Raw genomic sequence first — 14872 nt, 5'->3', positions numbered from 1 at the left:
ATAGAAAAAAAAAGTAAATGAAATACGAAAATGCTATGAAAAGTAAAGCCAAGACAAAAAGAACTACAAACCCCTCCAAAATAAATACATAAATGTCCACAATCAAATAAACAAGAAAAGAAAAGAAAGCAATGCTCGGCTCCACGATTCTATGAAACCAGAAAAGCTTTTTTGAGATCCCCAACCTTCAACCCCAAAACTCATTCATGTCCGTTTTTTTTCTGTCCCTTTTTCCTTTTTGCTTGGTCCTCGTCGGTTTTTAGGTATACATATATACACTAAAGTTTTAGTTCTCCACCTTGTACTTCATGCGGATACCCATAGCAGCCAGCTCGACGTCCAAGAACTTCAACACACCAGGGATAGCAACGATGGTGACGTTATCACCGCCGACGTGGCGACGACCATCACCGTCCTCCCAGATGACGGCGCGCGAGTCGTCGAAGACGGCTTCGCGGGCGCAGCGTCGGCAGCGGACGATGGCCGGGGCAGAAGAGCCCTGGGTCTGATTGCTCGCGGCCTTGGCGGCAGCGGCGGCGGCGGCGCCGTGGTTGCGGGCCTTGCTGACGGAGGAGACGGCGACCTGGGTGGAGAGGAAGGAGCCGCAGTCGCGGCAGATCCAGGAGAGGGTGGAGTCGGAGCAGTTCATGAGACGGTCCTGGAGGAGGAAGGCGGCGCCGTGGGCGATGAGCGAGTCACGCTCCATCTCTCCGACACGGATACCACCACCCTTGGCACGACCCTTGACGGGCTGGCCGGTGAGCTGGTTCACGGGACCGGTGGTTCGGACCTGGAACTTGTCGTTGACCATGTGACGGAGACGCTGGTAGTGGACGAGACCCACGAAGATGTCCGCGGCGAACTCCTTACCCGTGATGCCACTGTAGAGGGGCTCGTTGCCGTGGTAGTTGTATCCGGCCTTACGCAGTTGCTCGCCGAAGTAGTCCGTGGCCGTGTTCTCTTCGGAGAACTGGAAGGGAGTGGAGTCCTGGGGGTGGCCATGGAGGGCACCGGCCTTGCCGGCCATGGATTCGATCATCTGGGCGATGGTCATACCTGGGATGTGCGTTAGTCACGGTTCCGATCAAAGAAGATAGCAAAGGGAAAGCTTACGAGACGGGAAAGCGTGAGGGTTGATGATGAGATCGGGCTGCATGCCACTCTCGGAGAATGGCATATCGACCGCAGGCCAGAGCTGAGAGCAGACACCCTTCTGCCCGTGACGCGAAGAGAACTTATCACCGATGACTGGTTTTCTGGGAATACGGTACTTGGCACTGATGGACTGGCACGGCTCAATACCGCTTTCAGCACCCATGACGCGGACGCTTTCGATGTATCCTTCCTCGGAATCCTTGTACTTGACGAAGTGGGTGAGACCGTCAACGTTGACATACGAGTCCGAGGCGGGATCGTAGCGCACGTTATGCCATGCGGCAACGGGAGAGCCCTCCCGCACCTTAGCACCGAGAAGAGGCAGACCATCTTCGTCGATCGTGTTACGCCATTCGGCCCTAATCTCGGCACCCGGCGCGAAGCCGAACAGCTTCGTGATTTCGCGCCTGGACTTGCCTCGTCGCGAATCCTTGTCGTCAAGTGAGTGGATCTTGGTCTTGTAAACCGTACCGTGACCGAAGCCACGTTCGTGGGAAGATTTGTTGATAATCATAGCGTCATCCATGTCATAACCCGTATAGGAGATAATAGCCACGACTGCGTTGGTGCCGTTGGGGAAGTTATCCAGACCATAGGCGTTGTAGAGAGGCGGCCGCACAATCGGCGTCTGACCTGTTTGCAACCGGTAGAGCTTGTTGTCTGTGCGGAACTCGATAGATGTACCCGGCGTACCCATCGTTTGCTTGCTCATCTGACACTGGTACATGTTACGAGGGGACTGGTTGTAGTCGGAGAAGGGCGTCATGTTGGCGACAATGGAGAGGATGTTGGTGGGTGTGAATTCAATGTGAGTCGAGATGCCCGAGATAAGATCGGACGGCACGCATGCAATCTCCATGAAGGGCTGCTCAAACGGACCCACGTAGTCGAGCTTGTCGAGGGGCAGGTACTTGACGGGGCGGTACATCCTAGCGGACTGAGAGAACATGTAGATACCGGGGTATTGACCACCGTTGGTGTTGGGGACGTAGCCGATTTCCAGTTCCAGCGGGATGTTGTGAGTGCCGGTCACCTTCCAATATCTCAACGTATCGGCAATCACACGGGCCTGTTTGGGTGAGCAATATCCGACAATTCTGCCGTCCAGTTGGACAGGAACACTCTCCTCCACCGAGACAGACGACTCGGAGCGCACGCCTAGTTGGATCAACAGCCTTGGGATGTGCGAGACATTCACATCGCTGGTGGAGATCAAGCACTTGTGGGCAAGATGATTGAGCAGACCACATGGAGATCCATCAGGCGTGTGCACAGGGCAGAGGAAACCCCAACTCTCTGGAAGAAGTTTTCGGACGGTGGTAGTCTTCAGTTGGGCGAAGAAACTACCTCTGTGGATCATTCGGAAATGACTGATGAATCGGTAGAAGTTGATCTTCTCAGCCATGACCGTGTAACCGGACGTCTGTTGCAAATCAAGACCCGTGGGACTAACGAGGTTGCCTGTTGAAAGGAAGTACTCCAGCGTACCACCGAGGTTTTCGTTGGTTCTCTTGACTATCTTGCCTAAGAAGTCACGCTCGAACGCCGGGTCGGTGAACTTAGCCCCGTGGTTGCGAAGGGACCAGTCTCTGAGAATCGGGCCGAACGATCTGACCCATTCTTCGAGTCTCTCCTTCAGGATCATTCCGTACAAGAAACCGCCCAGCAGAATTTCCTGGTTGGAAACAGCATCGGGGTTATCAGGAGCACAGTCACCAGCGACGAGGGCATACAGCTTCCGGATCATATACATGATCATCTTGAATTTGTCGTAGTCCTGGGTCTCGGTGACGTTGTGATTTCCCAGATGCGGCAAAACCACCTTGCGAAGGAACTCCGTACCGGCATCCTCGTTGGACATGTCCATTGGGACTCCGAGGACGGGCTTGAACTTCTCTCCCAGGTAGGCACGGCAACTCGAGCGACTGTTCACCCGGTATCCCTTGTATGTCCGCAGCAACAGCTCCACTCGATCGGTCACGAAAGTGTTGTTGATGCCCTCTGACGAGGAACTGCCAACGATTCCTTCGAAGATTTCTCGATCGTTCGTTTCCACCAACGCTTTCAGGATCATCATGATGGGGACAAGAAACTCGTTCTTTCGCCACGAGAAACGGAAAGTCACATTGCCGTCACTGAGATAGTGCAGGACATTCGTTTGCGATGTTTGATCGGGTCGTACGGATCGGATTTGCACACCGTATTTGGTGTAGGTGTGACCACGCTTGACGAAAGAGCCACGAACGATGGCCATGGGAAAGTTTCTCTTTCCAACAATCAACATTCGAATCAACTTCTCGTTTCCGTTCACGATGAAGTAACCTCCAAGCTCCTCCGATTCTTCCTTGTGCTGCACGAGTTGTGCCGGGGTCGCCTTTTCCAAATGGCATCGGTTGGTCTGGCAGAACGCTCACATTAGCTTTTCCGAAGCGCCAAAGACGAGTCCCAACGGTAATACACCGCAAGTATACTCACCCTCATCATGATAGGGACTTGACCCAGTTCCCTAGTCGACTCCTGCCAATCGCCATTGTTGACCTGGTATTCGATCTTTGCGCGCAACTTCCCTCGGTATGTCGCATGTCGTTCTCTGCATTCAGACGGGTAGATATTACGGTTGCGCGCGGTGAATTTATTCGTCAGCGGAATAGCCGGCCGGTCGAGGTAGACTTCTCTGATGCGGACATTCAGCTTGTTCCGCTTGGGCGGTTTCCGTCCTTCAGCTTGCCGAGCTTTCTTCTGTTCGGGGGTTTCGCCTTCGCCATCGATGAAGGTCTTCGTTCCGATGTCTTTCAGGCCAGCCTCCAGTACTTTGCTGCCGTCGAAAAGCGCATTGAAGGAATCAATGTGAGGTTTGATGGCATCGGCCAAGGCGGGATATGCGGTTCGGTCACTGGGAGGGTTTCTGAACAGGTTTTCCCGTCTCAGAGTGTCATAATTGACGGACCAATTGGTGTCGGTCTTAGCAGGGGCCATGGTGAATTTTTCTCAGCGATCGGAGAGAGGACTACTCGGGAAAAAGTGTAGAAAAAAGAGGTTAGTACAACCTCGTCTGATCCAGCCAGAGGCACCGTCAACAAAGTCGGCGCAATGGAGGTACTCAATGGTTCATTCCCTCTTGACACGGAAAACGAGGAGAACGGGCACAAAGGGAAGACCCAGAGAGAGGGGGATACTCGCAATGGAGAGAGGCAAGAAAGAGAGCAGAATGAAGCCGCTCAACGCAGCAACGGGGAAATTTTTCGAGGTGGAGCCGGCGGACAGATATCGTCACGTGCTGATAGCGGGCTCGAGTTGGCTCTCTGCCTGAGGCTTCCAGGCCGCCACGATGACATAAGAGCGCATCACAGGACCGCGGGACGGGACGCAGCCGCCTTAGGCAACAAGGCAACTTTTTCGCACCCGATTCTTTCCCCTCGTCGTGACTTGAATTATCCTCTGGAGATAACCCCAGCTACAGCTACAGCTAGCTATTCCTACTGCTACTGCCACTCTGCCAGTCTCTTGCAAATCAATCTCGCTCGTGCGACCCAGCCACAGGACTAACTAACCAGTAGCCAACTAGTCTAGCTGCCCAGACTGACAAGGGACACGGGCGAACTAAGCGCTCCCCTCCGAACGGTCATGCGTGCACATAGATCGGAGCAGTTTAGTTTCACCGCAAAGCAGGACAGTATCAGAACGGCCATTATTCTTTCCTCCCACGCATCATCTCCTGAACGCCGCCCTTCTCTCGCTGCAGCGGTTGGACCCTGATCAATAATTAATTACTTTTTCTTCTTCCTCTCGTTCCTCTCCTTCTCCCCCCTCTCTTTCGCTCCTTGGCTCCCTCACTCCCCTCCTCAGCCCGTCTGTCTGTCTGTCCGCCTAGCTGTCGTTTACCTCTTCCACGCCGCCTACCTAAAAACCCAGTCCCAGTCGTATCTCGCTCGCCCTCTCATTTTTCTTCAGCGTTTGGACTACTTCGCATCATCTGGACTTTCTGTCGAAGTCGCGGAAATCTGCTTCCACCCACCCCCCACCTCCCTCATTCTTCCAGCTCCGAACATTTTTCTTTTCTTCTTCTGCTTTCTTTGCTTTTTTATCTGAGCCTTCGATATATTAAGCCCTGCGTCATCCACTTGGGCCAAGACTGACTTTCACCTTTTTGTTTTTTTTCTTTCTTTTTTTTCTTTTTTTGTGATTTGATTTGCCTTCACCGACTTTGTCACTCTGTGCCTTCCTCGGCCTTCTCGTCTGTCCGCTTAAACCGCTCTGGTAAATTTCTGTTGTGCAGTTGTTTGTCCGAGTCTGGTCTATCCTTCCAACATGGCGGGGATCTTTCGAACCATCTATGACTGGCTTTTGAGGATGTTCTGGTAAGTGGGCCGTTGTTTCCAATAGGTCATCGCTTTTCGCGGTTCCTCGGAAATAGTCCCTCCTCCGGCCCGTCCCCGCAGATATGGAGCTATTCGGCCTGACAAGAGCGGTGCCATGCGTGGTGTGAATGTAGGGCGACGGAGATGGATGTCACCATGATCGGACTTCAGAATGCCGGAAAGTCATCGCTGCTGCGTGTCCTTGCGGTAGGCTCTCCCTCCCACCCAGCTCGGCCGACCGATCGAGCGTTTCTTTTTGTCAACCACCGTCGCTAATCTGATGGTTACGTGGATGTATAGGGCGGCGAGTTTACTGTAGAGTAAGTTCTTAGCGCGTAGGGACCAAGCCTAGTCGCAAAGCTCTGTCGCTCTCTTGCTAAGGCATTATCGCAGTTCTATCCCTACCATCGGCTTCAACACGAAGCGGGTCCAGAAGGGCCATGTGACTCTGAAATGGTGGGTGTTTCAGCCTTGCGGCCGACATGAGCTTCAGCCACAGTGTTCTAACGATCGTGAAGTTGGGATCTAGGGGGGCAACCGCGGTTCCGACCGATGTGGGAGCGATACTGTCGCGGCGTCAATGCGATCGTGTAAGTGTTCAGGGACGGCGGACCACCGATCTTGTATAGACATTGCTGACTTTCCGACCAGCTATATTGTGGATGCGGCAGATCGCGCTGCCTTGCCGGTTGCGACGGACGAGCTGCACGACTTGATGACCAAGCCCACATTAGATGGAATTCCTCTATTGGTTCTTGGAAACAAATCGGACCTCTCGAACAAACTGTCGGTCGATGAGCTGATCGACGCGATGGACCTGAAGTCCATCACCCGTCGCGAAGTGAGCTGCTATGGGATCAGTGCCAAGGAGGAAACCAACCTGGATGCTGTTCTGCACTGGCTCATCGCTCGAGCCAGCCGATGAGCGACGCGACATGTGAAGACGGGTCAAAATGCGGTCTGATAGGCGTCACGATGCCTCCATGACTTCTCCCTATCTGCCCGTGTCATGCCTGATCATGAAATTTTCGTAGAAGATATCCAACACTTGGCTCGCTGCCTCAGATGTAATGACGTTGATGATGTGAACCAGGCACATTCGACTTGAGCGTGATCACTTTTTGGTCTCTCTGAGTTTTGTTCTTTTTTTTTTTTTTTTTTCTCTTCATTTAGTTTCATTTGTCAATGTGATTTGTCATGATAACGATGTCGATTCATGTTTGTATTTTTTTTTTAATAGTTTGTCTTTTGTCTCCGGGGGACGCCTATCGGCGCCCGATTCAGTGGAAGACTGAGCAATTTAGCAACGATTGGAAATAAATGCATTTTTTTGGGGGGAAAGACATTTGAAATAAGCGGCACCAGACTGACTGAATATACAGAGCAAAATAGCCACTCAGTCGGCAATTCCGCCGTACTTTGCGGGGGGGAATTTGACGCGGGACAAAGAAGAAAAACAACCAAGGGACGGGCAGGAAAGAACCGAAGAAAAATAAGATGCACGATCTTATTTATGAGGAGCGAGTTGGAGGAGTAATGCGGACAGCACACAGACCAACTGATGCGTTGGCATTGCAGATGCGAAGACGGGAACTAATCAAGCCCTCCATGACTGTCCAGCAAATCCAACCCCGCCAACCACCCCCCCAGCGAAAGTTCAAGGGCTTCTAAGGTCAGCATCTTGTGCTCCGTCCGACTTTGTCATAGGCAGCTGCCCGGTTCGCGTGCATTTCTGCGAATCGGCTAGGTGTCCGGTTGACCCGGTCAGGTTGGTGGTTGGGAGGTTTTCATCAGGGAATGACTTCAGGTTGTTGTATCACGTTGTCTTGATTGCTGCGTGGAGAAAAGTCGACTGATTACTCCAGTATTTGACCTGGGTACAGTGGGAGAATTCTTGCTCACCCCTACGGATATGACACAGAGACTTACCCCGGGTGGGAAAGAGGGGTGAAGCCACGAGGGGAAGTAGAAGAAGGACCTGGTCATTATTTGTGGTCGTTATCATCGGATAATTGCAGATGCCTCAGGTTGGATGATGACACAACTCGACTCAACTCCCCTTTTGCCTTTCTACGGTGTACTCCGCCCTACAAAGTATGATAGGCATACGGAGGTAGACTTGAAACATGCTGACGAATACGACAGTTTGTTACTGATTCCTTTTACTGTGTAGAATTTCGAGAATGTTACTAGTAAGCAAGGCAAGGCACTACCGCGTAGTAGGATCTATGAGCCGCAACAACGGCTACCTGCGAGAACAATATCGGATCCATGGATCGGATTAGATCGGTCGATGGCAAAAACCAGGTCTCAGTTGTGTCTGCCTCAGAAATTAGACTTCGATTAAGCCACGATAGGATCGACTGCGCCCTGCTACCGGGTCCAGTGTACGGAGTACGGAGTACGTACGGAATACGTTGTTGACTGATCAACATATGCGCTGTACTGGTTATTGATCAGGACCACGAGTCGGTGAGATGGATATCGAGGACCAGGTCAGAATGGGCAGCGAACAACGCAGCATATCGGGAGGGCTGCAAGTCCTGGTATCCCGTAGCGTACGGTGTAGGTCGGATGCTGAAGGCTTGAAGCCCAGTCGACCAGTAGGTTGGGTTAAATTGTATGCCGGATGACGAGTGTGGAGAGGAATCTATGAGTTAGTACTTACGTCAAGGATATAAGCTCAGTCTGAGTGTGAATTCGAGTGTAGCTGATCGACTTGGAGATGCGAGATGTGATGACTTTGCCATTTAGCGTTAGGACAGACTGATATATGAAGATAGATGAAAGACTTTCCCGGTAAGCTGTCAGCAGTTGGCAGACGACGGAGTTAACCGGAGTACAGTGAGTAGGTGAGGTCACCAAAACTATGGTGTAGCTGAGTCATCCGCAAGCTCTTCCCATCCCAGGACGGAAATCCGTGGCCGCCTGAGGCTGCCAAGGCGCCCAGCCATCCACTCAGCCACAGCCTAAGCCTTACCGTCCAATCGCCAATCGCCCCCCCATAATTACCCGTGCATGTCCACTTCTCGCTTTGCTGCTGCCTTCAGTCTCCCCCAGAAGATTCTCTACTACTCTTTTCCCTCTCCCCTTGCATCACTCCTGCTTGGGCCCTTTCGCTCGTATCAGGAAAAAAACATCACCAGGTCCTCTGTGACCTTCATCTAAGTACCCTTTTCATCTCGGCAGTCTTTCTCTCCTGTTGGCCTCTGTCTCTTTACTACCAGACCTTCGCCCGATCGACGTCATTTTCCGCCCTACAGCCTCGGAAAAGAGAGGCCTTCTTCAGCCGACATGATTCTCCCTCGTCGCGAATGGTAGGTTCTCCCCCCTTCGACTTCAGGATGGGATTGAGCTCGGCTGGTCAGAATATCAGATCAATGACTGACCATTGCGCTCTAGTGATTATTACGACCGGTACTGCCGGAGCAGCGCCTGGTGGGACTGGGGTCGTTGGGTCGCTTTCGCTGTGATCGTTGGTTGTGCTTTCATCATTTTCTTCATATTCGCGTATGTATCTCCCTTTGTCTGTTCGGACTGCAAAACACCAAGGGTCTAACGGTTTGGCAGATGCTATAACGCTCGTCGACGTCGCAACCGCGGTCTTCGACCTCATCCCGGTACTGCCTGGCTTGCCGGGCCTCCTCCGTCGTACCAGCAGCATCAGCAGCATCCGCAAACCTACGCCGATCCCTACTACCAGCATCCGCCGCCACCGCAATATACGCCTCAACCACAAGCGTACGGGTATTTCGGGGGGCAACAAACAGGCATCGAACTACAGTCGCCACCCAATGCCTACCAAGGTGGTCCGGCATACGCGCCTCCGCCCGGTCCTCCTCCAACTTCGAAGGCGTAAAAGCCGAGAACATGAGGTGCTAGACGGACTGTCGATCTTGATATCATTGCTTGCTTTGGTAGCCATTTTTCTGTGAAAGTTGTCTTTTTCTTTTTCTTGTTTTGCTTCTAAATTACCCTGGCGTTGGATCAGTTATCGGAATATCCCGCTCTCCGTCCTACACGATCGACACGAGGATTGAAAACCGGATGGATGCATGACGGTCTATGAGTTTCTTTATGTTTATTCTTATACGCTTCTACATATTTAATGATTTAGTCAGGGGAGCACTCCGGATGCATGAGATGGACCCCCTAGCATGTACGCCGGGGCTAATCTTACTCCCTGCTCACCCTTAAAATAAAGAAATGTTGCTACAGATACCTTTTCTACAGTTGGCATGGACATGAACATGGACCTGGTAGTTCCTACACCATTTACTCTTAATCCAGCCTTCTGGAGCTTGTTTCATTGCGTTACTTTTTTGCCCCCAAACCAAAAATAGCCGTCTCGTATTTGCCTTCTCTCTCTCTTCCCCCCTCTTTCTTTTCTAGCGTATATTCACACTAACTAACTCGCCGTCGAGTCTCCAGAAATGGTCCGTGAGCGACGGAGGACGAAGGGCGCTACTCCATTCTGAAGGGTTAAATTGACATCGTTGCTGCCTGCAGAAGAGGGTCGTCACGTAAAACACCGTTTACTTGCATCTTCTCGAAGCATGCACGTTTAGCACCTTAGCTCCTAATTCAAAAAGAGTGGACACTGGCAGGCATGGGCTGCCAATAAGAATGGAATCGCTTAAAGCACAGCAAAACGACTGGGATCGACAGGCGACGGTGGAGAGGCAGATGGAGTCGGGACGAACGCAGAGCGAAAAACGGGCGGTTTCAAGCCAACGATCAGGCAGGCGTGGTACCTTTCTTAGTTAATCCCGTATTACGACCCATTGCGATGAACATGCTGATCCCCGCGCTTTCGTCCCTTTTTTCTCTTCCTTTTTTCCTTAGGTGCCTTCTTTGCTAGCCTCCCTTTCCCTTCTTTTTTTTTTTCTCTCTTCGTCCAATCCTGACGCGTCTCTCATTATCTATTCATTGTTTGATCTACCCTCATTTCATTTCTCCTGGAGAGATCCTCATTTATCGTCTGCAGACTTGCTGGTCTGTTGAGACCCCCCCTAGAGAGGCGGTGCAACGGATCTCACCTGGGCGCAGCACCGCACTTCATTGTCCTTTTTTCCTTCTCGCTTCGAGTCTATCCTTTCGTTAACTCCCATTCTTACAATACCTATTGCTTCTTGCGATACTATTTTTATCTTGACCTCCAAAGTCAGAACTCTACCGCAGTCCTTTTACACAATTCGCCCACCACCCTCGACCGAGGTATTCGCCTAGCGACACATACGAGGAACTATTCCATATAACAGACCCTATCTCGGCTCGAACGTTGTACTCGACCTTGCCTTCCTGGAGAGACCCATGACGAGCAAGTTGATTTGATTCAAATTCGAGTCTCAAGTCAGCGTCGTATCCCGGCCCCTACGAGTTTATGCTTGCGCCAAGTCAGTCAGGGATACGAGCCGGTGACTGTCCGAGTGATAGTGGGATAAAACCAACGAAAGCACCCAGCGCATTGCACCATTGCCAGAGAGGTGTTTGCTGTGGGGCTCCAGGATCTCAAACATAATCGGCCAAAATGAGTCCGGTGGATACAACCCCCGTAACACCGTTCCCGATATGGGCGCGGGACATCGCAAGTGATCTGAAAGATGCACCCGAAACTTTGTCGAGTTGGGACAATTGCATGGCCAAATCCTATTGCAAGTATGTTATTTAGGCTGCTGCAGGTGGACCCTTGAACACCCTCTATGGAGTGACCACCTTATTCTTACCTTGCCCCGGATACTGACCCTTATCCTTTCGCAAGATGGCCCGTTATCGCCGCTATTATCGTTGGAGGTGTAATCGTTATCTCCGTTCTCGCCTGTGTGATCAATTGTCTATGCTGTGGCTATCAATGCTGCAAAAGCTGTTGTTGTTCCTGCTGCTGTCCGTCTCGAAACAAAAACCGGCAACCAAAGTACATGGATGATCCGTACAATGCACCCCTCAATCAACCATACAACCAACCTTACAATCAACCTCCTCCGATGCAACCGCCACCCATGCAACCACCGGCGCCGGTCAATGACCCCTATAAACCGTCTCCGTCTCCAGCCACGGGATACCGCGGCGCGCAAGTGGCGCGCTTCGATTCCCCATCGAGCCCTGGTCACAGCAAGTTCAATGAGGATGCGCTGCCTGCCATGCCTAGTTGGGATAATGCCGTGACTAGGAGGGTCGAGGATTCAGACCCCCACTCAGACGCGATGGAAATGGAACCCTTGAACGCAGCGAACCAACCTCCTCACCGGACGCCCTCCGCTCCTCGACCAAACGCAGGTGGGTATAGTGGCGCTGGCTACAACGGCAGTGACTACGGCAGTGACTACAACGACGGTGGCTACAATGGAGGTGGCCGCCATGGCCCCGGTTACATGGGGGTTACCCCCGTTCGGACGGGCGGGCCCTCCGGTTTTCACCCTGAGTCTCGGGCACACGACATCCCGAGAGCATACACTCCTCAATCTCCTGCCGTGGGGTCTCCGGCACCCATGCATCCATACGAGCAACAACCATACCATGATTACTCCCCTGCGAACGGTGCAAACCCTTGGAACTCAGTATCTCCCGCCCCGAGGGCCTACACTCCCCAACCGCAGTATATGGCCACGGGCCCGGCCATGTCTCCTTCGGCAGAAGCACCTCGTCCAATTCCTTATCGCCAGCCCTCCCCGGGCTTCGCTCAGGCGCCCATGGGACATTCCATCTCTCCCATGGATGGTCCTCGCCCGATTCCATACCGGCAACCCTCCCCAGGCTTCAACCAGGCCCCTGTCTATCAGGCCATGTCCCCAAGCATTCCTTCGTCGCCGCCTCCGCCATTCACGTCAACCGCTGCTCCTCACGAAATGACCGCCGACCCGGGCCGGCCCCCGAGTCTGTTGCAGAGTGGACGCAAGCCGGCTCCCAACTCTTACCGAGACGTATAACCAGTGACGACTGTCACTGAATGAAACAATTCCTTTTCCTTCGGCGGTGTCTTGTTTTTCTTCATGTTACCTTTTTTGGATATTATGCTTCTGATCGCTCGACTGTTTTGGCTATCTCACATGTATGTATATTGAAACAAAACGGGCGATCTTCATTACGGAGTCCGGGCGGACTATGCGATTTTTATATTCTATGAACAAAATCTGGGACAGGGCGTTGGGCTTGGTTTTTGAATATCGGTTACGTGCAATTTCAATGATATCTTTTGGAGGATGTGGCTGTTTCATAACCCATTTCTAGTGATGTATTTGGTATTGACGTTGTTGTTTTATTGTATGCGATGTCGACTGTTTACACCAAATTCCACATGTCTGGTTCTCTAGGTGGAGAAAATTATAACACTATGTATACATACCCTGCAAGCTAGCCATTCATCGATCTATTCTGCTCCAATTCCATATCCAAATTCAATACTAGGTCCTATAAGATACATGGATATACATAGTACAGCCTGACAATCACCAACCCAAAGAGTTCAAGAAGGATAAAGAAGGATAAAGAAGGATAAAGAAGGATAAAGAAGAGGGCATTCCAACCAATCTACTCCTCCAACGTAAAATCAAATTCCTTAAACGCTTCCTTAAACGCCGTCGCATCCTTCTCTTCCTCTGCCTCCGACTGCACATCATTCTTCCAATTAATGCGCTTTTCCAACTCCATCAGCTTAGCCATGACTCGGCGCCCGAATTGCAGATCGAACCGAAATTCCGGTCCCAGAGGCAGAAGGAGGGATGTTTCGGTTCCAGAAGTCTTTTGGCTTGGGCTGTCTGTTTGTGACTCGGCTTGGTCTTGGTCTTGAGGTTCGGTTTCCGATCCCTCGGAGGGGGGATCCCAGATCCAGAGGCGAAAGAAATCGCCGGCCTCGGCGCTGGGGTCGGCGGTGTTCGAGGCGGATTCGAATTTGGGGTACTTGAGGTTCTCGGCCTCGACTTTGAAGGCGGCGGAGACGAGACCGCGCTTGATGAGCGCCGACGGCACGGGCAGGAACTGCCAGTGCACGTGGATGCCGTTGCCGCGGCTCACTTCCCAGGTGACGGCGCCGAGGGCGCCGGCGGCGCGGCGGTGGAGCATGGAGTGCAGGGCTGATCGGTAGCGCTGCATTTCGGAGTAGGTGGCGGTGCGGGATTCCGGGTCGGAGATGCTGTTGAGGGTGGGGGAGTGGGAGAAGGGGATGATGAGCATGTGGCCGGGGAAGTCGAGGGCGGGGAAGGTTTTGGACGTGGGGAGGGGCCCCTTTGCAGTGGTGAGGTAACTTTCGTTGCCGATGGAGGTGATGAGGTGGGTTGCGATGTTGGGATTGGAGAGGCAGAAGAAGCATTGGTCGGGGCCCGGGGGAGGCGCGCGGGCTCGCTTCCGGGGACGGTGGGAGTGGTGACCGTCGTCGACGGCGAAGCGGGAATAGGACTCGTTTTGGCTGGCGAGGGGCTTCCGCTTGGCTTGGGGGGTTGGGAGAGGGCATGCGGTGGCGCCGACGGGGACGCTCAAGGGATGAGGCGCGTTGGGGTCGAGGGTGAATGCGTACATCCATTTCTGCTTGGAGGTTTTGCTGTAGGAGGCGAGGCTGATGAAGCGGGTGAGGGGCTTCGCGTCGGGGTTGTCTTCGGTGGGCATGTGGAAGAAAGGTTCGCGCTCATAGAAGAAGCTGCCGGAGGAGGTAAGGTGATACCGAGGCTTGAGGGTGGAGCAGAGATCTGCGATACACTGGACCTCCTGGGGTGGCGTTGCGTCCTCTGGTAATGATACTTTGGAGCCGGTGCGAATGTCCTTGGGCCATTGGTGAGTGATGAGGATGTCGGCATTGTGGGCGCCGTGGAGGGCTCGGGCATCTGGCTCCGTGTAGACAGGGTGATACTTGTCGGTCGATTTGCTTTCGGCATCGAAATTACCCCCGAGGGCAACGATGCGGATGCCTTCTGCCGTCTTGAGGGTGCCGCGTCTTCCGAGGAAAAACAAATTCGGGCAGACTTCATCGTTGGCCTCGATCCTCTCAATCACCCTGGTGGGAAGAGGGCGATTGCCCAGTCCAAAATAGGTTGGGAGTGGGACGTTGGTATTCCCATTCAGCAATGCCGTCACCTCATCTAATTCATGCTCGGTGGAGCAGTCGCCGAAGAGGTCACCGGTGATGATAGCAAGCGAGAAATTCTGCTTGACATGGAGCTTGGCAAGTTTCGTGAACACCTCGCGCAACTCGCAATTCACGTCACCAAGCACGATTCTAAGCATGTGTTAGATTAATGGTGCGTTATATAAAAAGTTTCTTTAGACTCACATTTTGGATGCCATCATTTAAATTTTGATACGGAGCCTGATGGAGGGTAGTTTTATAATTCAAAGACTGAGGTCACCATATTCCTCTATGACCATGTGTT

The 14872-nt window shown here is 52.5% G+C and overlaps 5 protein-coding genes across 5 annotated transcripts; 3 read left to right on the top strand and 2 right to left on the bottom strand.

The window, feature by feature from the left end:
• Positions 1–286: 286 nt before the first annotated feature.
• On the bottom strand, positions 287–4131 carry ACR2 (DNA-directed RNA polymerase I core subunit RPA135; the record flags this gene model as incomplete). The annotated part of the gene is made up of 3 exons (XM_046087202.1): positions 287–1056; positions 1114–3553; positions 3631–4131. The coding sequence occupies 3 exons, from the start codon at positions 4129–4131 to the stop codon at positions 287–289; spliced, it is 3711 nt and encodes a 1236-aa protein (XP_045943169.1).
• Positions 4132–5669: 1538 nt separating this feature from the next.
• Positions 5670–6438, top strand: ARL8C (ADP-ribosylation factor-like protein; the record flags this gene model as incomplete). The annotated part of the gene is made up of 5 exons (XM_046087201.1): positions 5670–5720; positions 5814–5833; positions 5907–5969; positions 6032–6103; positions 6165–6438. The coding sequence occupies 5 exons, from the start codon at positions 5670–5672 to the stop codon at positions 6436–6438; spliced, it is 480 nt and encodes a 159-aa protein (XP_045943168.1).
• Positions 6439–8807: 2369 nt separating this feature from the next.
• On the top strand, positions 8808–9372 carry LDX57_005514 (resistance to Congo red protein; the record flags this gene model as incomplete). Its single annotated transcript, XM_046087200.1, has 3 exons — positions 8808–8830; positions 8916–9023; positions 9084–9372. 3 exons carry the CDS (start codon positions 8808–8810, stop codon positions 9370–9372), a joined length of 420 nt encoding a protein of 139 aa, XP_045943167.1.
• Positions 9373–11043: 1671 nt separating this feature from the next.
• On the top strand, positions 11044–12439 carry LDX57_005513 (uncharacterized protein; the record flags this gene model as incomplete). The annotated part of the gene is made up of 2 exons (XM_046087199.1): positions 11044–11171; positions 11275–12439. 2 exons carry the CDS (start codon positions 11044–11046, stop codon positions 12437–12439), a joined length of 1293 nt encoding a protein of 430 aa, XP_045943166.1.
• Positions 12440–13040: 601 nt separating this feature from the next.
• Positions 13041–14789, bottom strand: LDX57_005512 (CwfJ domain protein; the record flags this gene model as incomplete). The annotated part of the gene is made up of 2 exons (XM_046087198.1): positions 13041–14718; positions 14773–14789. 2 exons carry the CDS (start codon positions 14787–14789, stop codon positions 13041–13043), a joined length of 1695 nt encoding a protein of 564 aa, XP_045943165.1.
• Between the last annotated feature and the right edge of the window lie 83 nt (positions 14790–14872).

This window comes from Aspergillus melleus (assembly GCF_016097325.1).
Source record: "Aspergillus melleus strain CBS 546.65 chromosome Unknown contig3, whole genome shotgun sequence".
Taxonomy (NCBI): Eukaryota; Fungi; Ascomycota; class Eurotiomycetes; order Eurotiales; family Aspergillaceae; genus Aspergillus; species Aspergillus melleus.
The sequence above is the reverse complement of the archived record's forward strand: the minus strand, read 5'-3'. Positions and strand labels throughout refer to the sequence as shown.